The following is a 24,343-nucleotide window of genomic DNA, read 5'->3' on the forward strand; positions in this document are numbered from 1 at the left end:
TGATTCTGTAAGCCTCAGGAGTTACGTTAGTGTTACAAGAGATAAGTACTTTCCTTGTACCCGCCCCCTTAAGCCATTATATTCCTTACTAGAATACAACTTGCCAGAGGCAGAGGATGGAGGGTGGGCGAAATGGGTAAAGAGGGTCACAAGGTACAAACTCCCAGTTATAAAATAAATAAGTCCTTAGGGAAATAATGTACAGCATGGTGAGTGTAGTTAATAATGCTGCATTGCACATTTGAAACTTGCTAAGAGAGTAGATCTTCCAAGTTCTCATCACATAAAAATAATTTGTGTAACTATATAGGAGACAGATGTTAACTAGACTTATTGAGGTGATCATCATATCATTTAATATATACAAATACTGAATCATCATATCATACACGTGAAATTAATGTAATGTTATATGTCAACTAAACTTCAATAAATAAAGAATAGTTAATAATCATTTATAGGTTCTTATGGTCTCTGAAGGTTTTTCCCCCCTAATCTCATGGGGTAAAGTATCATTGCCTCTGTCCCCCTCCCCCCCAAAGCTCAGAAGAGAGTCAAAGTAGCTTCTTTTGCTGAACACTGGGAAGAGGATTAAGTGAAGTCTAGTAGGACATGGCCCCTCTTCTTCTCTTGACCCCTCCCATCTTGTTCTTCCAAAGTATTGAGGCTACTGCAAATTCACTGTTAGAATTTTGTTCACCACCGATCCACTTTCTGTCCAGATCTTGACAGGTCCTTGCAGAACTGACTCTGAGTTGGAAACTCTCAACCCCCTACAACTCCAGATCACCAAGAAATGTGGTGCCATAGTTACCTATTTTTTCCTCTGATGATTAATATATTAAAATGGGATCATTTATATTCTTCCTAAGAAATTATCCGAAGTGAGCAAGAGCAATACATAATTTCTAGTACTTTGGCTTATTAATTTTTTAGGCACTCAGACTCCTGACCATCAGGAAAATATTAAACAGATCTTGGCAGCTTTTTTTTTTTCTTTTTTTTTTTTTTAAAGGTTTTATTTATTCATTCGAGACACAGAGATACAGAGAGAGAGAGAGAGAGAGCACAAGCAGGGGGAGAGGCAGAGGGAGAAGCAGGCTCCCCTCTGAGGAGCCGGACGTGGGGCTCGATCCCAAGACCCTGAGATCATGACCCGAGCCGAAGGCAGATGCTTAACCATCTGAGCCACCCAGGCACCCCACCCCAGCAGCTTTTTTTTTTTTTTAAATAGTGATCTACTTTGCCAGCATTTGCATCCATTAATAAATATTTTTGTATCTTATTTTTGAAATAGAGAAGCAGATTCATCAAGTTTTGAATAATAGCTCTGACAAGGGACTAGCCCATTGTTAAAATTTAGCACCGGGGAAATGCGCTTTTTTAACTGGGCAAGAAAGCTTCCATAAGCCAGTCATAATGAAAATCCACCTCACAGGTGCTCCTCTCCACCCCCCAACAAATTTCCTCTTGTACCTTTTATAAACATATGTACTGGTGTGGTTTTCCCACACTTATGAAACTCTGTAGTCATTAGACATGTATTTGGCACCACATCTAGAGGTCAACTTCTTGAGGAGCTTTGCCTTCAGGGGTCCCGGGCAGTGGAGCAAAGTGGCCCAAGAGGACAGAGGCTGAAGGTGGATGGTGGCCTCTATCCCATTTCTGCCTCTCTGTTTACCAGCTGCGTGATCTCGGGAAAGTTACCTCTCTTCAGTTTTCTTATTTGTAAAATCCAAATAACACCTCCCAGAGTTGTTGAGAGGCTTAAATGTATAATTTTCTAAATTATAGCCTTAACACTGTTAGGGAACTCTTTGACATGCAGGCACTTTGTGTTTCTCTTCGTGCCAATCACTGCTGATCAAAAACAGAATAGAAGGAAGCAGTCATGAGAGTTATGTGAATGCAGTGCTGAAAACCTCCCACGCCGGGCTGGGCCTCCCCTTGTCTTTATTGTCAGCACAGTGCAGAGGTTTTCTGCACAAATCCCACTTTTTCTCAAGTGTCTCCCTTCCTATCTCCCATCCCCTAACACCCTCCCCTCCCTCTCTGGAAAGCCGTGTGGGCATCCTCATTGTACCAATGACTGGAGGGCACTACCAGCATTTAAGAGACGACATCATACATGGGCCAAGGATACTAGGGGCTCAGAAATGGGAAGTGAAGTCTAAGGCAACCCCAGATCATTCCACCCAAAACGCCAATAGTACTCCCACCTTGAGAAACACTAGTAGCTCCTAGATTCTTTTCTCTAGTTAAATTCGGAATCCATTTTTCACAAAATTGATGCACCATTCCATAAGATCAGCATATGCCCCAAATCATGACATATACATCGCAGAGTATAGGCCAGGCTGAAAATTCTCCACATGTGTATTCAGCTATGCTGTGTCATTTTCCTCTTTTCTGTGTGTAAGTTTCCCTTAGGTTAATATAATGGGTTTCTTCAGAGTTCTATTATTCCATTAGTTACAACCCAGAGTTTAAGATCTGTGTTGTTTTAAAAGGCATCTAAACTCCTTAAATGTATAGAGATTACATTTGATAATCAGGAAACCAAATCATGTATGTGAGAGAAGAAGTATGTTTTATTAAAAATAACTAATGCACATGAAATTCAAGTATTAATAAGGAGTACTCAATGTAATAAAAGTAAAAATAAGGCAATAACCCAACTAGGTATCATTAGTGAGATAAAGATTCTTAAGTTCACCAAAAAGTAATTGATACACAACAAAAAACTATATATACACACAAATATTTTCATTCTATCAGAGTCATAATTAAAAATAAATATATGCTTTAGATGAAAAGAGGGAGAGCATGGGAAAAGAAAGTTGAGCATACTCCTCTTCAGTCTTCCTCTCCCACATCTCCAGCTGAGGCCAGCATGATGGCATGATGAACTTTGAGAGAAAGAATAAAGCAAACTAGCAACTACTGTGCTTTCTTCTTCCCTGTTACCCAGAGTCACCGTGGAGCACTCTCCCACCACTCCCTGAACACCCCCTCACCACCCTCTTTCCCTGAAGTTCATAAAGCTCTTTTCTATGTATTTCCCGGTAACAGCTGAATAGGACCCACTTTCCTCAGTACATGGCAGGTGACTGCATTGGTGACCAGGACAGGAGTTAATAGAGCCTCCCCACTGATTTAGTGTTACAGCCCAGTGAGTATGAGCGTCAGGGGAGCAGATGAAAAAGCCTCCTTGATTTAGTGCATGTCCTTCAAACTGCTGCTCATGAAATCATTTTAGAAGGTCTGAACAGACATTTTAAAAATGGAATATGATAAAGTGTAGTAGAAAATATTTGGGGGACATTGTACAGATCCTTAGCAAAAACCGAATATGGTTTAAGAAATGCCACAACTCATTGCCATTAGTGGTAAGAGGGAGAAGGCAGGACGGGGCTGAATGAATCTACACATTGGCTGGGATGGAGTTGCTTTTATCTTCTGCTTACTGCCATTCTGCTGTTTGTAACACAAGAGCGGACAGTATCCAGGTTACTTTATATTGACATAATTTGCAATTGGTTGTAAAACGAAGCAGGCAGGAAGTTTTTATCTTGCTTTCAGCAAAAGTGTTAAGACTTTCAACTGAGTTTTGTTTGTAAACATTTGGTAGTTTAATTAATAGTTGTTATGATTTATATATATTTTTTTAAAGATTTTATTTATTTATTTGAGAGAGAGAGAATGAGAGAGAGCACATGAGAGGGGGGAGGGTCAGAGGGAGGAGCAGACTCCTGCTGAGCAGGGAGCCCGATGCGGGACTTGATCCCGGGACTCCAGGATCATGACCTGAGCCGAAGGCAGTCGCTTAACCAACTGAGCCACCCAGGCGCCCAGTTGTTATGATTTATAATATGTTATTGGATTAGTTTCCTCTGGTTACCACGGCAAATAACTACTAATTCAGAGGCTTTAAAGAGCTTTATACATTTATTATTTTACAGTTCTGTAGGTTAGAAGTCTGACCAGTTTCATTAGGGCTAAAATCAAGGTGTCAGCAGGACTGCATTCCTGTCTGCAGTCTGTCCTTGCCTTTTCCAGCTTCTAGAGGCTGCCCACATTCACTTCTTCCTTCAGCTTCAAAGCCAGCAACATCGAATTTCTTTGGCTTTTCTGCAATAGTCACATCTCCTCTGACTGAAGTCTGGAAAAGTTCTCCTCTTTTTTTTTTTTAAGATTTTTATTTCTTTGAGAGAGAGAGAGAAAATGAGCAGGGGGGAGAGGGAGAGGGAGAAGCAGACTCCCTGCTGATCAGGGAGCCTAACGTGTGGGGCTTGATCCCAGGACCCTGAGATCATGACCTGAGCCTAAGGCAGATGCTTACCCGACTGAGCCACCCAGGCGCCCCCAAATTTCTCCTCTTCTAGTGACTTGTAGGATTTCATTGGCCCACCCAGAAAGTCCAACATCATTTCCCCATCTCAAGGTCCTTAACCTCAAACACATCTACAGAATCCATTTTGCCATGGAAGGAAGCATAGTTACAGGTTCTGGGCGTTAGGATGCAGACATCTTTGGGGGCGGGGGCGCATTTTTTTTGTCTGCCATAGTTGTCTATATTGACTCTTGCTTCCAAAATATTTTTCTTGTAATATTGTGTAAGAAAATCAGTTGATTTAAGGAAAAATCATAGAAAAATGTGTTTGGATGTGACAAAAATAATGACAATGGCATTCACATGACTAAAGGAATACTGGGAAATACACTTCTCCTGACAGCCCAGTACCAGAAGAGAGTACAGGCCAGAGAGACAGTGGACCCACCCATATTCCAGATATTCCAGAACACTCTGTCACAACCTGCTGGCTCAGTCCAGTGTTCTCAGCCACGTGGGTTCACTTCCCTCATCCTGAAGACAGGGATCCTACCAGACAGACAGTCTCCAAAGGTCCTTCCAGCTCCAACTTACTACTTCTAAGTAAATGGCTATGTTATGAATTTAAACGTCAGGGTTAAGCATATTGTGAAATAATCTAAATACCGTGAAATATTTAAAACATTAAAACACTGCTTCTATTTTAAATGCCTACTTCCCCAAATGTAGTTGTCAAGTCCAAAATGTCAGGTCTTGGCTGATTATTTAAATGATTGCTATCATACTTGGGATTGTCTTGCCAGAGTTTTTCTCTTTGGGGGTTGTTCTTAATAAATACCATTTTGAGTTGGTGAATGCTCGTTACCCATTGCCCTTATCAAACAATTGTGGATTCTTTGAGTACATTTCCTGAATTTAGTCAAATAGAGGGTATTGGGCAGGTAGAGGGAGAAGCCCCCCCCCACCCCCATTAGGTAGACATTTGAAAGGATCAGTGATTCTTCAAGTGCACATTTACATTAAAAATATTTACCTTAAGGGGAGAGATACCTGTACTACTCTTGAGATAATAATTGGGTCAATTCTAGTAATTCTTAATGACTTTCTGTTCTTTTAATTAAAACTACATGCTAAAGAGGTATTTTATTCCTTTCTCTGCTAAGAAAAATTTCAAACTCAATATTACATTCCCTAAAATAAAATCAATTTTGTCCTGAAATACAGCTTTAAAAACTCTTGACAGCCTATGTTCTTTGATTATCTCATAAATAACAGTTTCGTATCAGCTCACCTTCCTCCTCCCCCCTACCCCCATCTCACTTTGTGCCAATCACAGGTGGATGCTCAGTATCACCCCACAGCACAAGATAAATAAGCTTGGAAGGTTTCCTAGCAACATATTGTTCTGGGAACCTGCTCTGTTTCCCTGAACAAGATGAAGCCAAACATCCTAGAATCTCAGCCAGATGGGAAAGGATTAGCTTATTGAGGGTGTTTAATGCATTTTTTAAAAATTTCACATTGAAATGAACCTCTTAACATAAGTAGCAAAACTGACTTTTCAAAGGACACTTTTTTACATGAAAAAAAAATTCTGTAACACTTTGAATTTTAAAAATGTGGTTTTAGGAGAAATTTTCTAGAAATAAGCTTGCAATTTGTAATCAGTCATTGGTAAATGGGTCCATTTTAGGACCAGTAGAAAATACCTCCACATAGGACTGATGTTCAGCTTGGTGTACCCCTCGGTACCCGTGCTCATTTGCAGAGATGCTGACATACTTCCGATGTTGTAGGTAAATGGCTGCTGCACGGCACCATCCCCACAATACTCACTTCTCCTCTGGATCCTGTTCCTAGGAATGCCTTGGAAACACCTGTCATTGCTTAGAACTGAGACTTTTTCCCTTTGTCCTCAACTCTGGGCTACTTCAGTGCCAGGGACTCACCACTTCCATCTTAAGAGTGTTTTTGGTTTTTGGAGTGTATGATTAATACATCCAGAGAAGAGACAGCTAGAGGAAATTGAGGCCCCCAATTAAAGTCAGGAAGAAATAATGTTGCTGCTGTCTTGTTGGCACATGACCACATGTATTTTCCTGGTCTATCTGATGATCTTGAGGCCAAAGGGTGGGCAGGTGGTGCCTCCCTGTCTTTTGCACTCTGGTTCATCACAGTGTACTGTTGAAAGTCTCTGGAGATGGAGTAATTAAAAATTAGTTTCTCATGACCGTATTCAGCAGTGGTTTTGCAATTCAGTTACACCCTGAAAACTGTCCTTAACTTCTTGTTTCACTGGGGAAACTCCCCCATCAGCCAGATGAATATTGTCATCATGTGGTTGTGGAATGATTTCCACTGTCTCCAGTTTGGACTGAGTTTGTGAAATTTCCCAGTTGTGGTGAGAAGCAGGTAATTCCAGTACTTGAGAATGCTCCTGGATGGAAGAACAGAGTCATTAGAATAAGACGGGGCATGACACATGGCGTCTTTGCTTTTTATTTAACAGATTCTCTGGCCAGATTCTCACACACATATTACATGTTTTCTAAATACCATATTTTGAACTCAACAAGAAACAGTCTGCTGAGAGCCTCCTATGGGCCAGCGACTTAGGTAGATCTCATGACGATGGTTACTAAGGAGCATCAACACATCCTTGCCTTCAAGTCCCCAAGAATCCAGCAAAATAACACATTTGTTGTCTTTTAAAAAGTTACATAAGCTTTTTCCTCATTTCAAGTCACTTACTTTAGCACCTAAACATCAAATAAAGATTTTGATGTTGAAAGGAATTCTATAATTTTGATTGTCCAAGGAAAGTCTAAAAGTAGACTCACTCTGTCATATGGAACATAGATGATAATACATTAATTTTATTGAATACTTTTTTAAAAAAACTTCCAGGAAACAGGCAATATTTTAGATACTTCGCCTGTGTTAACAGCATTTAATTCTCCTGACAGCCATTATGAAGCAGAAATCTGTTTGCCTGCCATTTTACAGATGAAGAAACTCAGACCAAGAGAGGTTAAATACTGGTTTGCCAAGAGGTTTCATAGTTAATAAAAGAAAACAATAGTAGGCATTCAGACCCTGATCTATCTAGGGCCAAATTCTATGACCTTTATTCTGTGTTATGCTTATTTGTTTATTTTTAGAATTCTAAGATTCTGTAAGTCCTAATCTTTTCTTTTTTTTCAGAGAAGAGTAGACTACTGTCTTTTAAAGATGACACAATTTTAGTAAGAAATAGATGAGTCGTTTAGATGATGTTCTGTTATTTCACACAGCACAACGATTCTGTTATTTGTTGGGAGTTTTTAGTGACAGACTTTAGAATCTTCTTTCTCTTGGGTACAATATATTGACTCCATTTAAAAATATTCTTTGTTGCTCAGTTTTTTACCTTTATAAAACAGTTTTCCTTTTCAGTATGGTAGAAGGCTATGCATGAATTTTACTGAGAAGTGGTTAGAATTAATAGCACTATTAAACGCATTTACAAAAAAACAGTTATGACATAACCGTGTTGCAGCACAGAAATGGATGTTTGTAAATAAAGTTTCGTTGGGACATGGCCATTCTTGTTTGTTTACTTATCACTAATGACAGCCATTTCTCTGAGGTGACAGCAGAGTGGAGTGGCTTTGACCTGGACTGTCGGGCCCCCAAAGCCTAAAATATACTATCTAGGCCTTGACAGAAAAAGTTAGCAGACCCTTCCTCTCAGATCTAGACTCCCCCCTCTACTTTGACTTGGGTGTGTGCCATTAGAATGCCAGAGACTTAATTGGGAACCATATCAGAAAATGTTTTCCTAAATCATGTCCTTGTCTAACATGCTTTTCTTCTGATCCCTGTAGGTACCAACCAAGAAACTGAAGAAATATGAGAAAGAATATCAGACAATGCGAGAGAGTCAGCTGCAGCAGGAAGACCCAATGGATAGATACAAGGTAGGGGAGGTGGGGGTCACCCATGGAAGCAAAGTGCCTCTGTACCCTAAAGGAGCAGTGGCCGGTTCAGCTCCCTCGGTTCCTTCTTGATTGACTTAGACGCTCTCTGACCTTATAAATGTCCAGGTATGTTTTCATTTCAGGAAACTCTGGCGTAGCCAACCATAATATTTCTTTTCTTTCAGTTTGTATATTTGTAGGTAACTCCACCTGTTGCATTTATACTTGGAATCTTCATAAGAAGCTGAGAGAAAGGGAAAAAGAAAGAGAGAAAGTGGCTATCGACTACTTTCAAAAATGAGAGAACAAGGAAAGTGGCAAAGGACTGTGTTAGCTGTGCACGGTCACGTCCACAAGGACTTGTAGAAGGTGAACTCTTCCAAGCCGGGCACAAGAATGTTTCAGACTTTCCTCTGGCTGTAGCAACTGTTAAACATACAAACTGATTTGGAAGGAAAAATAAAACCCACAAAGGTTAACAGAGCATAGTAACGGTGTTTGTTGCAACATTTATTTCCACAAATCTGAGTAACAGTGACATTTCACTACAGTATCCAGTTTCAGAATCAAAGCTGATTTCAGCTTAATAGCTTAGTGAATTGTAGTATTTGTAAAAAATTGGGCCATTCACATCAATAGATCTCTTCAGTGATAGTTAGCAACACTGTTCCCATGATGCGGTGCTGGCGAAACACTGATTTCGAACTTATTTTCTCCAGCTGACACATTATCGTCTCTCTTGAACATGTTTTAATTCCTCAGAATCCTACAGGTGCATCACGGTTCCCTCCTGCTTCATGTCAGTAACCCTGGGATTAGGGAATATTGTATTTTCACACCGAGCACCACCAATGCCAACATATCCTTCCAGGAAAAGTACTGGGGCGGCATTGTTAATGAGCCCCCACCGCGGGATGACGGCCACTTCTGTAACTCGAGCTGCCCTCACGTGGTCAGAGAAGTCACCAGGGGCAGCTGGAGTCACAGTCCCTCTTGTCTCCGCTGCTGACCTGAGCGGGGCATGGCAGTAGTAGGTGGGTGATGTGGTCAGACCTGAGTTCAAATCCTGGCTTTCCAGGAAAAAAAAAAAAAAAAAGCACAGGATTTGTTATCCCCATTGGGGTTTGTTTTGTTTTGTTTTTTTTTTTTAAAGATTTTATTTATTTGACAGAGAGAGACACAGCGAGAGAGGGAACACAAGCAGGAGGAGTGGGAGAGGGAGAAGCAGGCTTCCCGCGGAGCAGGGAGCCCGATGCGGGGCTCGATCCCAGGATGCTGGGATCGTGACCTGAGCCGAAGGCAGACGCTTAACGACTGAGCCACCCAGGCGCCCCCCCATTGGGGGGTTATAATACCTCTGTTGCATTGTTCTGCATCCCGGGCTCGTTAGCGAGCTGCTTCCTGGTCTGTAAAACATGCAGGAGCTTACTCATCTCCTTACAGGGCTTCTGCAAGGATGAGGACGTTGTGTGCTAAGTACCTAGCACAGAGCTAGCGTTCAGTAAATGGTTGTTATTAGCCTAAGTAGGCCGACCGCCTGCCCTTACCCAGGTATTATTACCAGAATAGCATCCCCTTGCGTGGATCTGCTCTACCAGTCCCTCGCTTATCTTCTTCACATTTCTCCCAAGGTTGCTCCCCAGTAGCCTGACAGCAGTATGTTTCTCCCCTTGTTTATAAAACAGGGTAAAGAACTGAGAAGAGGGGCGCCTGGGTGGCTCATTCGTTAAGCGTCTGCCTTCGGCTCAGGTCATGATCCCAGGGTCCTGGGATCGAGTCCCACATCGGGCTCCCTGCTCGGCGGGAGGCCTGCTTCTCCCTCTCCCACTCCCCCTGCTTGTGTTACCTCTCTCGCTGTGTCTCTCTCTGTCAAATAAATAAATAAAATCTTTAAAAAAAAAAAAAAAGAACTGAGAAGAAGAGCCCATGTACTGCTCGGGTAGATACCTATTAACCCACAAGGGACTCACAGAATAAGGTTTGAAGCTCAGTTCCACCACCACCACCCCCCTCAATAAAACCAGTTTTAATGTAGCTCATGTCACATGCTGCTTTAGAATGGCTTGAAGCAGTAATTTTAAAATAGTCTTAAGGATCCCAAATGAAGCCCTCCTACTGCTTATATGATCATTCTAATTTTCTTAGTTGCCATCATTACAAATAAAATCTGGGAAGATTGCTTTAAAATAGAGGAGAAGGCAACGAAAGACTAAAATTGTATATTTAAAATCAGTCTGGGACTGAACTTGGTACTGTTTCTTAAATCCTTTTCGTATCAAAGTAGATATGTATAAATAGTACAGTGCATATTATTTTTTAAAGAGTACTTCTCACATGTAAGACTTTCAATGTGTGCACATTTTACTGAGGGACCAAAGTAGAATTAAACTTTTTTTGTTTTGTTTTGTTTTGAAAACAGATACTCCTTTTAACTTACACATATCAGATATGCTCTATAGCTATTTCTTTTGTATTATTGTAATAGCTTGTCAATACATCTAACTAATATTTCTATACCCTTTTAATGTCTAGATATCTATATTGGCGATATACTTGGTAAAGTTACAGTCCTCAAATTATAATTACATTTTCAACGTGACAGTTGACAAAATAGTTTCCAACCATCCCCAGACTTGTTCTTTCAGATAGTCAATAGCTAGTTTAAGAAACTAATTATAATGACCTTAAAGTAGGAAAGAAATACCTCTTAGCCTCTTCTAAATTTAATCCTGTCAAGAATAAGATCTATGTCCCTGGGATGAGCACTTTATAATTCGTAGATCTTGGACTGGGAACCTAGTTGTGCAAATTCTTAAGAACAACTTGGGAAGATCTTCGTGGGCATCAACTCGGAATTTATACCAGTTCACTAACAAGCCCTCCTCAACCATGAAGGTCCATTCTGCTTAAAATGCCATGTTTCCCCCCTAGCTCACTAGATGGCAAGGGAGTTAGGAAAGTTGTGTCAATTTTTTTTTTTTTTTGAAGGCCCAGAAATGTCATACAATAAAATATTCTAAGAGATTTTTCAGTTTGATGCTGTTTCCCTTGGCATACAAAAAGGGCTCTCGCATGGAAGCCAGAGGTGGGATGGAAGACCAGCGATTCAGAGGCAGCTCTCAGCCATCACATTCTTGCTGTATCTATCCAAATATGTGTTTTATTTTTATGACAGATGCCAATATCTACATTTTCAAGTGATGTCACTATACTCACCCGTATCTAACACTTAAGCCTCGACCACAAAGAACGAGATGAATTATATTGGTATAAATTTAAATTTTAGAACCCTAAACACAAAAACGTTCTGGAACTAGACAGTGGCAACGGTCGCACAACTTCGTGAATGTACTAAAACCACTGAATTGTACATTTTAAAAAGATGAATTTTATAGTATGTGAATTATATCTCAAAAAAAAAAAAAAAATCCAAGCAAAATGTTTCAAGAGGATTGGTATCCAGCCCATTTTCTTTTCATAAATCCCAAGTCACATGAGAGGTGCCTGTGCAGAAGCCATATTTGTGGGAGGGAGACCTTCCGTCAGATCTGGAGCTAATTAATGATTAAAAATCCTATGTGTATACATATTTATAGGGGAAAGGCCAGCATAATTGGGTGGTACATTCATTTTCATATATAAATATGGATGCACACAAACATAAACATATATAAATATGTGTACGCACTGGGTTACCTGGTCTTGGCTTCAGTTTGCATTTGAAAATCAGCTCTATAATGACTTCCTACAGTATTTGGTGTGCTCTTTCTGCTGATCTTCATGACTAGGTTGCAAGACACAAAAAGGAAACTTTATTGGAAGAAGAATATAGAATATTTATTCTAAGTCTCTTTTATTGTCCTTCTTAAGTTTGACCTGGCCAACTTGGTGTTGGAGTTTTTATTTACTTGATACTTCAGTTTGTAAATTAATTAATTTATTCCAAATGAAGTGAAAGTTGGGATAAGGATTTGTCTATAGAAATCCATCACGTATATTTCCATTTTCATACAAGCCCCCAGAAAACAAGCATTCATGAATATGTGTAGCTGTTTTAGTGTATTTTAAAAATTAATAGCCAAGCTCCTAATAAGTAGTTACCAACTCAGAAACTGTAATACTGTTTTCTGTTTTAAGGAGTTGAGTTGTTTCCATTTAGGGAAAGGTAGTTTTCTAATAATGTAACCTATTGACAGCACCTTTTAGAGACCTGCAGCTTTCATCTACTTCTGGAATATGGTATGCTTTTCTTATTTAATTAACTACTTGCACAGATGTGGGGGAAGCCTTAGAAAGCACAACTAATTAATTAATTCAGGAGTCTTCCAAAGCATAATGAAGATTATGTTATTACCTGTTCTAGATGGGCAAATCCTAGAAAGGATCAGGAATGCTTAAACTCTCTTGAGTTTGGGACACAGATAGTATTATACATCATTTCTTTCTTTTTTTTTTTTTTAAGATTTTATTTATTGGACAGAGAGAGATACAGTGAGAGAGGGAACACAAGCAGGGGGAGTGGGAGAGGGAGAAGCAGGCTTCCTGCAGAGCAGGGAGCCCGATGCGGGGCTCGATCCCAGGACTCTGGGATCATGACCTGAGCCGAAGGCAGACGCTTAACGACTGAGCCACCCAGGCGCCCCATATGCATCATTTCTAATTGAAGTATCTTATCTACATTTAGTATAATTAAATTTAGAATGTTTAATTTCTTTCATGAGGTTAGAAGTAGTAATTCTCTTATCAAAGTGTAATTCAAACAGGAAGAAAATAATTCCTCTAAGTTTACAAAAAGTTTGTCTCACACATACTAATTTTTGTAGAGCAGTTATCCCTGCGTGTAATTTAAAATTAAGCTATCTAATTATACGTGGCAAAAACAATACAAAATATTTGAAGCAAAGCTTAATTGAACTTGTATTATTTGCCATCCTTCCATAGCTAATGAAATAACTTAGACCAGTTATCACATTTTGTTTTTAACTTGTCAAGTGAAATAAGTTTAAATTTTGCTAATCTTACCTGAAAAAAAAAAAAGGCTTCCCTTTTTTCTTACTGTGTGGGGCCTTTCCTTCCTCAGGAAGTCAAGATAAGTGAATCCATCTTTGAAAAGTCTTTTTCTACCAATGAAAATACTTTTATTAATTTTCCTCATCACAGAGACTGTCACTGGTTTTTGGAAATATTTATATTTATGAAATAATGTGCTTTTAATGAATACTAACAGTCAAGAGCATGGTTTCTATCTGCCTGTGATAACTTTGTGATAGACCTCAGAAAGCTGCCACTCTTTTTGAGCGTGGATAATCCAATGAACTCACTGTTCTAAGATGGTGGAAATTGCAAGGTAACCCCTACTGAGGATTCTTGAGCAAATTAGCTGAGAAGGAGCAGGTGGTTTCTGATGGTGCCTGTTCAGTGAGTTTTACTTAACACTTGAGAGAGGTATGAATGTTATGCATATTAAGAATTTCTAAGTATGTTTATTGATCTTGAGAATTAATTCTCCAAAACTTTTATTCAATTTTTAGTAACTTTTGCTTCCTGCTAAAGTAGCATTACTGAGAAAATTATGTCACACTAACATGTTTCGACATCATCTATAACCCGTTTGCTTTTTTTTTTTTAATTTGCTTTGTATGCTAGAGCAGGGATCTGCAAACTATGGCATGTGGGACAAATCGGCCCACTGCCTGTTTTTGTAAATAAAGTTTTATTGGAACACAGCCACACCCATTGTTTACTTATCGGTGTCTAGGACTGCTTTTGCACAACAGTGGCAGAGTTTGAGTAATCTCAACAAAGGTTGTATGGTCTGCAAAGCCTAAAATACTTCTTGTCTGGCCATTTACATTTAAAGCTTGTTGACCCCTGTGCTAGGGAATAATCTAAGACTGTTTTTTTAAATGCTAGAAGAACTGCAGTCTGGTTTGCCAACTGCCAGTTAGTTATTACTGACAAGATTTTGTTTTTAGTTTGACATTTAAATTTTTTAAAATTTCTACCAGAAAGATAAAATTGGATATGTTGGGTAAAGGAAGAGCATAAAAGGATTTCAAATATCCAGATTTTCTCTCTCAAATCTTCATTTGCAGACAATATAGACATTTAAACATTTCATCTGTAGGCCTTTGAATGTCAAAAAAAAACTGCTGAAATTTGATGATGATAATTATCAACTCTTGAAAGAATTACCCGAACGAAAATATGCAACAGTTGAGTATGTTGTTGCTAATAAAATTGTACTGGGTCTTTTAGGAAAACATTTTCTCCTGACCCTTAAATGTCTTTAAAAACATGTGCCAGGAACTCATTAGAACAGCAGATGACACACCCAAAATACTGAGCTAAAGTTTACGAAGCTGCCTCCTTCCCCATCATTTTTTCCTGTGAGGCTTAGTTTATTTTCTTTTGAGTGCCAGTTCACATTTCTCTGGTTTCTCATCACGGAATAAATGACGTTCACCATCCCTTGTGCTGCTTCACCCACACTCCAGCCCTCAGATGCACAGGAGACCTGGAAGCATTCCCCTGCCCAGCAATTTCATTCTGTGGCCCGAAAATGAACTATTTTGCAATGCTTCCGACCTTGTCATATGAGGAAGCTCCCTCCACCCGGCCGAAATAACACAGTGTAAACAACTGACACCGTAGCTGCTAACACGAACACACATAGAGCGTTCCCATCAGTCTCGCAGACGGTCCAAGGCAGCGGGGAGAGGGAGGAGTCTGAGTGTGTTCATCTTCCTGAGTTGAGACTTGCCCACTGGCTGCCTCCAGTGTACTTTCTTCCAGCGAATGTTTGCAGACAGAGAGAGAACTTAGAGTAAACGACACTCTGAGGAAAAACACAATAGCAACACATTGTTAACAAGTGTCTGCTTTTGTTATTGCCATTTCATAACTGTATTAGTAGGTGTGCAATTTCATTGGATATTCTGTTTTTTTTTTTTTTCAATTGTCTTTTGTACCTATGATTGAAAACGGTAGTTGGTCTATGACTTTTGAGGAGGTAAGTTATTTATCTGTGTATGTCTGTGATACCGGCGTCTGTCTGTCTGAAAAATGCAGTATCCTCCTCCCAAAAGTTACTCACCAAACTTTGCCGGCCGTGCAGCTCCTATGCCCCCGGGGCGGGGGGGGAGGGAACGGACGAGGAGCATTGTTGTCTGCTTTTTGTTGGAATGGTGTCAGCTGTGTGAGATGGAGGATGTGCCCAACAGGGCAGTGTGAGTTTCCAGGGTTATGGAAGCAGGGTCTCCTGCTGTCTTTGCGGAGAGGGGCGGGAAGCCGGCCGCCGGCTGTGTTGACAGGCTCCGAGCCGCGGGCCACATCTGCTTGTGCAAACCGGGGCACGCCGCTGCCTCTGCACGGACAGGCTGACGGGCTGACTCCCAGGCGCTCTCGGGCGGGCAGCCCTTGCTGACCTTTCAGAAGGAACGAGGCCCATCCAGATGGAACTTTCTTCTCCGTTCTAGTATAAAGGGGAGCTTTTTCTTGCAAAAGAAAATACAGCCCAGTAAGACACCTGACTTGAACCCTTGGCGAGTGTAGGCAGGTTCGTAGGCAGGAACCCCCGCCTCGGTGGGTAGCGGTGCCTCGCTGGCCCGCTCAGGGACACGGAGGACTGCTGAGGACACCTCCCGCCCCAGGTTCAGACTTTGGAGGACGATACTGCATTTTCGGCCCCACAGCTTGCTTGCCCACATGTCTGTGAGTGCAGAGCAGGAGTCACACTCCCACTGTGCTGCTTGCTGTGCACACACCCAACCGAAGCTTCTTGCTAAAGCCAAGCCGGTAGGCGCGCCCCTCAGGCCATTTTGCTTTTTAGGGACACTTAGACACTCACAGTTTCTCCCAAATCTCCCCCTGTCCCCCCACTCCCCCCTTGGCCGCATGTCCGTAGGGAAGGGTTCCAGTTGCAACAGGCTTGGTGATGGCACGTTTCCAGTCAGCACTGAGCTGAGCCCCCGGCTCTTCCTTAATTAACATCACCCACCGGGCGTTGATCTCCCATCAGGAGAGAAGTAGCCACCGGGTGCATCCTTAAAGTACTTGCAACGAAGTGCTTTTCCATGTGTGACTTTGCCTGCAGGTTACCTTAACTCCCTGGTATGTCACTGTCACCTGAAAAACCGGTACCTGCAACATTGTCCCTTGGGCGCAACAACTGTAACGTCAATAAGAGTTGAGGGGACTCTGCACCTTGGAGTCCGGCAGGTACAGTTTCAGGAGGAATCGGACACTGACTCAGGAGCAGGGACTGGAGTCGTGTCACCAGGAGCTCTCGGGAAGGGACTCACGGAGAGGGAGAACACTCGCTTCCCTGCTGAGCAGCCCACTCTGTGCACTGTGTCCTGACGAAATGGTGCTGGGTGTTGCTGCTCGTTCCTGGTGAGGAGGAAATGGATTGGCAAAGTTTCTGGAACATTTTTTTTTAATATATAATTCTAAGTTTTCAACAAGTAGGCAAGTTGTTTCCACAAAGAGGAGTAATATTTAGATGTATTGGGTAGAAGACTAACTCTCGGGCCCCCGCTAGAATTTGGATTGCTTCAGCAAAGATTGAAAGATTTCGCCATAGAGGCCCTGGCTGTTTATCTGCTATATTTTCGTGCCTACTTTGATGATATTTCTGAGGGAGGTTAGGACTTCTATAGATCGAGGGGACAGACAGAATTTGATGAGTGCGATGTGCCCCTACAAATATGTACACGGTCTTTTCAGGAATATTTTGGGAAAGGATTCCTGGCAGGGCCACACTTTTGAGGAGTTACGTAGTATCTTGGTCAAAACCGAAGATCCAGTCTGGTTTCGGGTAGAATATGAGCTTCTCACAGGAGTAAACTTTAAAAAAATTCTCATTTTGGCATTTTATCCTTTTCAGTGGAATTGAAATTCCGAATGGCTTTTAATTTTTTTAGTAACATTTTAAACACATGTATTCTGTATTCATTGTTGAAAACTTAGAAACATTTTTAAAGTACAAAGACAACAATGAAAATAAGCCAGTACCTGCAATTAATGTTATTTATGTTATGAAAATGAGACTTTCTAGTTCCTTGTCTTCTTTTTTTTTTTTATGAGGTGGCTTAAGCATTTCTTTGATCATATTTTTCACTTATATTTTAACACTGCATGGAATTCTATCATGAATTTATTTAAAAGCATTTAAGAGATTTGGGACTGTTTTTATCTTCTTCAGTAGATTTCTTTTTCAAAAATGTTTTGGCATTCCCCAAGTATCCCAGTCTTCCTTTTCCAAAAGAGGAGATAGGAATAGACTCTGTTGGCCAGTTCTAGTCAAAGCACAAGTTATCCTTTAGCTTCTCTGCTGGCCCTGTTGGGGGATCCTCTGCTCCATGAAAGTCTGAGGCTCTGCCCTTACCATTAGTTTCCTAGCCCTTCTTTAAAAAACCAAAAGAAAAAAAAAGAAATTGGGCTGTCTTTCTTCCATATAACCAACCCTAGGTTGTTCTATAGAAGATAAATGTCCTTTTGCCCCACGTTACACAATGATATACTCTCTTCCAGGGCATAGATTTGTCTTCCGGTTGTGCAGTACTCCTTTGTCTGAGTTTCTGCCACCCTTGCAGAAAACCCTGTTAGGAGTATAAATCTGAAAAACAGGAAGGGCTCATCACATTGAAGTCTTTCCTGTCAGCTCTCTTTGAATCTCCCATAACTGTTAACAGTAGCAAAAAAAAAACAAAAAAAGGTACTTTTGATACTTTGGATTGGAAGACAGTAAATTGCTACTCTGAAAATAGATGCACATGTACACAGTTCATAATGTTTAGTTCAGGGGAGACCTTTCTTCCTAAAAATGTGACTTGGTTCTTTCATCATAGGACTTTGTTTCAGATTTTTCCTGGGAGTTCAAGAGGAAAAAAACAGCTCAGTAATTTGTTTTACCCAGAATCTTTTGAAGTTTTAAAGTTGAGAAACTTTAAAAGCCCTCCAACAAACACCGAGAGCCATTGTCATAAGGACTGTCGCTCATACTAATACAAAAATTGGTGTTCGGAAAAGTATTTCTACCCCGAGGATGAACGTGTCAGTTGATAGCAAAAGTCCTGAACCCATGTATTCTGGTTCTTGATTTAGTGCTCGTAATTAAATATATTCAATGAATGTGAACTCTGATACTGGAAAAACAATGTGAAGAGATGTCTAGTGGTTTCCCCCCATTTCACGCCTTCTGTGTCATGCAGTTTCCCTTGAGGTTAAGGGTGGGATTACTGTGCATGTTTCAAACAGAGGATGGCCCGTGTCTCGGTTCTGGGTCTATATGAAACATCACAGGACTGGGGAGATGTTGGAAATTTTGCCTTTTGTGGCACTTTTTTAATAATGCAGCCTTTTACCATGCAGCCTGTCAGGGACAGTTGTAAGGTTCACCGGGTAGAGAGCCGCATCTGCGCTGCTGGCTTAACTCACTGTTGTTTCCCCAGACAGCAATCCTGCCTTCCTGTGCCCCTTGCGCCTCCTCCTTTTTACACCTTCAGAAGTTCACTTTGTTGTCGCTGCTTGTTTTTGCTCACCGGTCCGTTCCTTTCTGCTAGTGCCTCTCGGCACTAATGCCGCCCTCCGGCTATTGCTCTTTTCCTGCAGAGGGAGAACCGGAGACTGCAGGAGGCCAGCATGAGGCTGGAACAGGAGAACGATGACCTCGCCCATGAGCTAGTAACCAGCAAGATCGCTCTGCGAAATGACTTGGATCAGGTAAGCGTGTTATTCACTAGGTTGCAGTCAGACCGCGACGAGCTCCTCAAAGGCGAGGACCGAGTTGCTCTCCCTGCAGTCCCGCTGGGGCTCACTCTGTACTTGACGCTGAGTTCTGGCTGCTTGTTGGGTGAAGGGGCGGCCAGTAGGTGGCAGGGGACAGCTTGTGCTAACTGGAGAGGGTGGAAGACGCCAGCCTTTGAGAACGGTTTGGGTCATTTCCAAACAGCATGTGCGACGTGTTTTTTTATAACTCTAAACTTCTCTGGTGTCTCTTCTCTTCGTCCGTACTTTTCCTAAGCCAAGGGCTGCCAGCATAATTACCTGGGAATATCAGTCACCAAGACTATACCAATGCCACGCTGACATTGGGAGGCACTTTACTTTTTGTTCTCATCTACAATGAATGTGAGGATTTTATGTGAAGTATGTACATTAAGATACGTGCATTGGTGGGCAGACAGGCATTCTAGGGGCTGAGGGCCAAGATGCCTGGCTGTGAATCCTGGCAGCACCGTCTGCTCAGCGCATGACCCTGCGCAGTTCTTAACCTGCCTGTAAGTAAGAGAAGGTGAAGCACGTCAGCAGTGTGTGTTCAGTACATGGCAGCTGTTGCTAGGAAGACCTTAAATTGTTCACCTTCCCTGGTTCTTTCCAGCAGTACTGACAGCTTTAGGACTTGCTGTTTTCTGTCGCTAGTGTTTTATAAAAGGTAGCTGGCAATATGGAAGGAGTCTTGGGCAGATTGAAAATTATCTCTCTTTTCTGACTTAAAAAGTGAATACTCCCCACAAACGGTGCCAGGGTCAGAAAGATTGAGACTTACACTGTTGAATCTGTAAAAAAGAGGCATCACCTGTGTGCTGCCTGCTCATTGACAATATTTCAAATACAGATCCAATAATGTAAATATTATTAAATGTTTGGAGGAGTTTTTTAAATGTCCCTGGCACAACTCCTTTTTCCCATATAAACAGCTACTTTTGCAGCTCAAAAGTTTCAACCACAGTAAGATGGGGATTAGACGACTATTAAGGAAAACAGTGCTAAAGGCGGAGAAGGGGTAGCTGAAGGAATCCACACTAAACAGAGTTCGAAGATAAAACAGAGACTGTGCTTCGTGGGACACAGGATGTAGAAGGTTGAAAAGCAGTCTGGTTGGGGGGCCGGGGGTGGGGGTGACCCTTTTCCCCACAAAACCATTCAGCCAGGCTGTTTGGAAGTTGTTAGAGGTGGTGTGAGAAATGTGTGACTAAGAGAGTCGGAGCCAAAGAAGACAGAGGGGCGTCCAGTCGGACAGGACCAAGACCAGTCTGACCTCGGCTGGTACATTTTTGTATTAATTAGACTATGCTGGTGAGTCAGTACTAATACGAAATTCCTGTTTTCATATTGGCTCTCCAACGGCCTCACATTTGATTCTGTTCTTTTGAATCTTGTATCCATTAATAGTTTTCTGAAGATGGATAACTAAATGAAAAAGAGTTTTAAGCAGTGGGACTCTGGGGATGCGGTGAAATTCACTAGAGAGAGTCGTATGTTTAAAGTTGCGCAGGAAATGTATTTGGTGTTATCTATCAGACCTTTAAAAGGATTAAAAAGTAATGAGATGAAATGTCTACTGAGTACCTACTACGCACCAACGACTATATTCCGCAATTTTATAAGTGTTATCTCATTTAATCTCGCTAATGACTCCATCAAGCAGGTATTATTTTAATCTTACATTTAGTAAATGAGGAAGATGACATATGTACTCTGACTTGGAAAGCTATTCTAACAGAGATCTGGATGGAAGTATGTGTACAAGATGGTTTATTACTGTGTTACTCAGAAGAATAAAAAGTAGAAATAATGTATATGTCCAATAAAAGGGGAGAATGAAAGTAAATGTCTTTTTGGAATAGTTTTTAAAAACAATGGGAAGATGATGTTATAATATTTTTGTAAAACCTATAAATTTATCTGAATATAATGCTTGCATCTAAATTGCAAAGGATATGGCTGGTGGAGGGCCATCATCTTAGGAAAGGAAGCTGAAATATACTTCAAAAGGAAAAAAGCCTACGAGGAAATCCATCAAAATATTAGTTCTAGATACTCTGGGTGATGAGCATCAATCTAACTTTTAGATTCATCTTTATGCATGTATTTTTTTCAATTATTTTATCTTTTATAAGAAGACCTTAAATTCTTAACAACCCTTGGTTTAGTAATAATATACGTTATACCTTATTAATAATCAGAAAAAACATATTATTTTTTAAAAAGATATTGTACCACCAAGAAAGTCTATTTTGTGGATCAGCCTGGAAAGACTGCTGCATGCGTACTCCCGAAATAATTGATGGTTGAGTATCTGGGTAGATAGCTCATATAGATTCTAGATGCTAGTCCCTGAAGAAAAGATTCCTTCATTCTTTCATTTTCTTCCTCTTTTTCTTAATTTCCTCCCTTTATACCTCTGTTTTTAAAAGAGTAAGTAAGACCTGGCCCTTGCCTTTTGAAGCTTGTTATCTCGGTGAAAGAATAACAATTGCTATTTCGTGCATATCTCCTCCAAACATCTGATTTTGCAGTTTCTGCCGGAGTGGGGCTTATCTGCCTGTCAAAAAGCCGTCCGTGCACTTTAGGTGTCCTGCCCCCCAGCCAGCCTGGGAGGACACCAGCCGCACAGGGAAAGCGCCGGCTTGCCCCGCCTTCACCCCACTCGCCCCCTACTTTTCCATTGCCACTTTCATCAAAATCACATCTCTTCATTGAAATAGTCAAACTTCAGCCAACATTAAACAAGCAGGAAAGCAGATTGTATTCAAGACAATATGTAAAGCAAACAAGCACTAATTAGATAATTAGGTACTCTTTAAAAATAAATTATTCCTCACCCTTGTCATTGCTGGCTTCGGGCGTCCTGGGCACAAAAGGCTCTTAATTTTTCTCTTCGACAGAGCTGTCTGTTTTGACAACTTCCTCTCCCTTAGACTCTTGAAATAAGGACTTCTCCGTGACTAACAATGTAAAAAGATACGACATCTCCATTTCAGTTTCTGTAGCGAGCTGCCTTCAAGCCCTTCCTGTCCTTTCTCGTTCGCAAGGAACGAGCAGAAGAGACACACCAGCACTTTCGCACTGCGGACGACGCCTCGTCCTTGACCGGGGCAGGTTCTGTGTTAGGAGCAGGGGCTCCACGTAATGAGTGGCGAAGTGTTTTGTTTTGTTTTAGATTGAACAACGGGCTTGACGAGTTCTTTGAGAACTCATTTCTGAAAGATCCTCATCCCTGATGTGAGAGCTGAACCTTTTGATCAGGTTATCGGTCAATTCACGATTAAATCACAAATGGCAGTGCTTTTTCCTCTCCTATGTATGTCACATGAACCTTAGGTAGCAATTCGAAGTCTCCACATCGATAAGGTATCATAAGGGGGCGCCTGGGTGGCTCAGTTGGTTAAGCGTCTGCCTTCGACTTGGGTGGTGATCGTGGGGTCCTGGAATCGAGCCCCCACATTAGGCTCCCTGCTCGTCGGGGAGTCTGCTTCTCCTTCTGCCTGCTCTGCCTGCCGCTCTCCCTGCTTGTGCTCTCTCTCTCTCTCTCTCTCTGTCAAGTAAATAAAATCTTTACAAAAAAACAAGGCCTTATAAGATGTTGGTAAGTGATGGGGCGCCAGGGCGGCTCAGTCAATTGGGTGGCCGACTCTTGATTTTGGCTCAGGTCATGATCTCAGGGTCCTGAGATTGAGCCCCGCATCAGGCTCTGCACTCAGCAGGGAGTCTGCTTGAGATTCTCTCTCTCTCTCTTCCTCTGCGCCTCCCCCTGCTCTCTCTCTGTCTCTCTCAAATAAATAAATAAATCTTTAAAAAAAAGATGTTGGTGATTAGAATTAATAATGACAGTGATCTTAACAAATTATGGTGAAGATTTTATGGTTTGAGTTCAAAGAATATGAGTATCTCTCTGTGTAGTATTACGTTCCTAGAGATTCATTTAACATGAAAGATGATTTCTACTTAAGTGAGGTGTAGAAATTGGGTGTCCAAAGACCCAGAAGACTGTTTTTAGGAGAACCAAGTTCTTTCAGATCTGGTCCTATTTTGATGAGCAGTAGAATCATTCTGACTTCACTGTTTAACATAGTGGAGAGACTCTGGATGAAGCTTCTGGAAAATACTGACGCTCCTCCCACATGGGAGGACAGCATGGGAGGTCCCACATGGGACCCACAGCAATTTCTGCAGATGTCAGAAACACTCCTTTAGTGTTCCAAAACTATAAAATGTCTAGATGTGATGCACAATTTAAGAAGCTTACATGTCCAGATAGCAGAAATTTACAAAAGGCTAAAAATTGGGGTGAATCTCTTTAAGAAACCAAACTTAGAAAACATTCACTTCAGAGTGTCATGAGGAGAAAGGACTCGTCTCTTCACAAAATGGAAAATGCGGGGGGTACTGAAGAGGACGTTAAATTGCACTCTTCTTTATTAGGAGGGCTGTTGCTCAAATATTCTGAGGTAGAACTTGAACCAGTGGGCTGACGTTATAGGGAGCTAGATTTGGTTCAATTTTTAAGAACACTGAAATGATCTGTATAGCTATTCTTGATTCACTGCTCTGTGACCCTCCCTCAGAGACTCTGGGGAGGTGCTCCCTGCTTTGACTGCAGTCATCTGACTGGCTCTAGAATTCGCTGTTTTGAGTGTCTATAATCTGCATCAGATATCTTACAATTTATGAAAACGTAACTTGCAACAGATATTTTGCCCACCTCTGATTTCAGGATGTTCTTTTGCTGTGTAGATCTCCCCCTTAAAATTTAATATTATCAGAACAAATTTTAGAGTCTTTTTAAGAGGGACTGTTCACCTTAACTACACCATAGTTGCAAAGTATCTGAAAACAGAGCCATAATCATTGGACTATGGGACACAGGGAACTGTAAGAACAGAGAAGCTGGAGCCCCCAACAGATGAGCAAGTCTAATGGGCAAGACAAATAAATCACACATGTAATTTGTCACTAGAGATTGTGCTAAGTGCTATCAAGGGAAATAGGAGAGATGTAAGCAGAGGAACTAATTTAGATGGGGGTGAGGAACTGATTTAGATAAGGGTGAGTGGGACAGGACTCAGGGCTCACTTCACTACAGATGTGAACTGGAAGCTGAGACCTACAGGGTGAGGTAAGGGTCTCGGGTGTGCAGTAGGCACGGGTTGACTAGTTAAATATACGCACAGTGCTTTCCTGGTTAATTGGACTCTGTATCCAAGTTAAGACCAGAGTATTCTCTTTAGTTTTTCTCAGCCCTTCTAGAAACATGGTCTTTTCT

At 41.3% G+C, this 24,343-nt stretch overlaps 1 protein-coding gene across 8 annotated transcripts in view; it reads left to right on the top strand.

The window, feature by feature from the left end:
• RABGAP1L (RAB GTPase activating protein 1 like) overlaps positions 1-24,343 on the top strand; it is a 748,424-nt gene that overhangs the window by 708,647 nt on the left and 15,434 nt on the right. For 5 of the 8 annotated variants that reach the window (XM_078077987.1, XM_078077988.1, XM_036117463.2 and 2 more), the window contains 2 exons: positions 8,200-8,292; positions 18,907-19,017. In XM_078077987.1, coding sequence (XP_077934113.1) covers positions 8,200-8,292; positions 18,907-19,017 — 204 coding nt within the window. Of the gene's footprint in view, positions 1-8,199; positions 8,293-8,477; positions 8,781-14,970; positions 15,305-18,906; positions 19,018-24,343 lie in introns of those variants that run through there. The other 3 variants (XM_078077989.1, XM_036117496.2, XM_036117476.2) reach the window with 2 other exon arrangements.

The sequence above is a fragment of the Halichoerus grypus genome, chromosome 7 (genome assembly GCF_964656455.1).
Source record: "Halichoerus grypus chromosome 7, mHalGry1.hap1.1, whole genome shotgun sequence".
Taxonomy (NCBI): Eukaryota; Metazoa; Chordata; class Mammalia; order Carnivora; family Phocidae; genus Halichoerus; species Halichoerus grypus.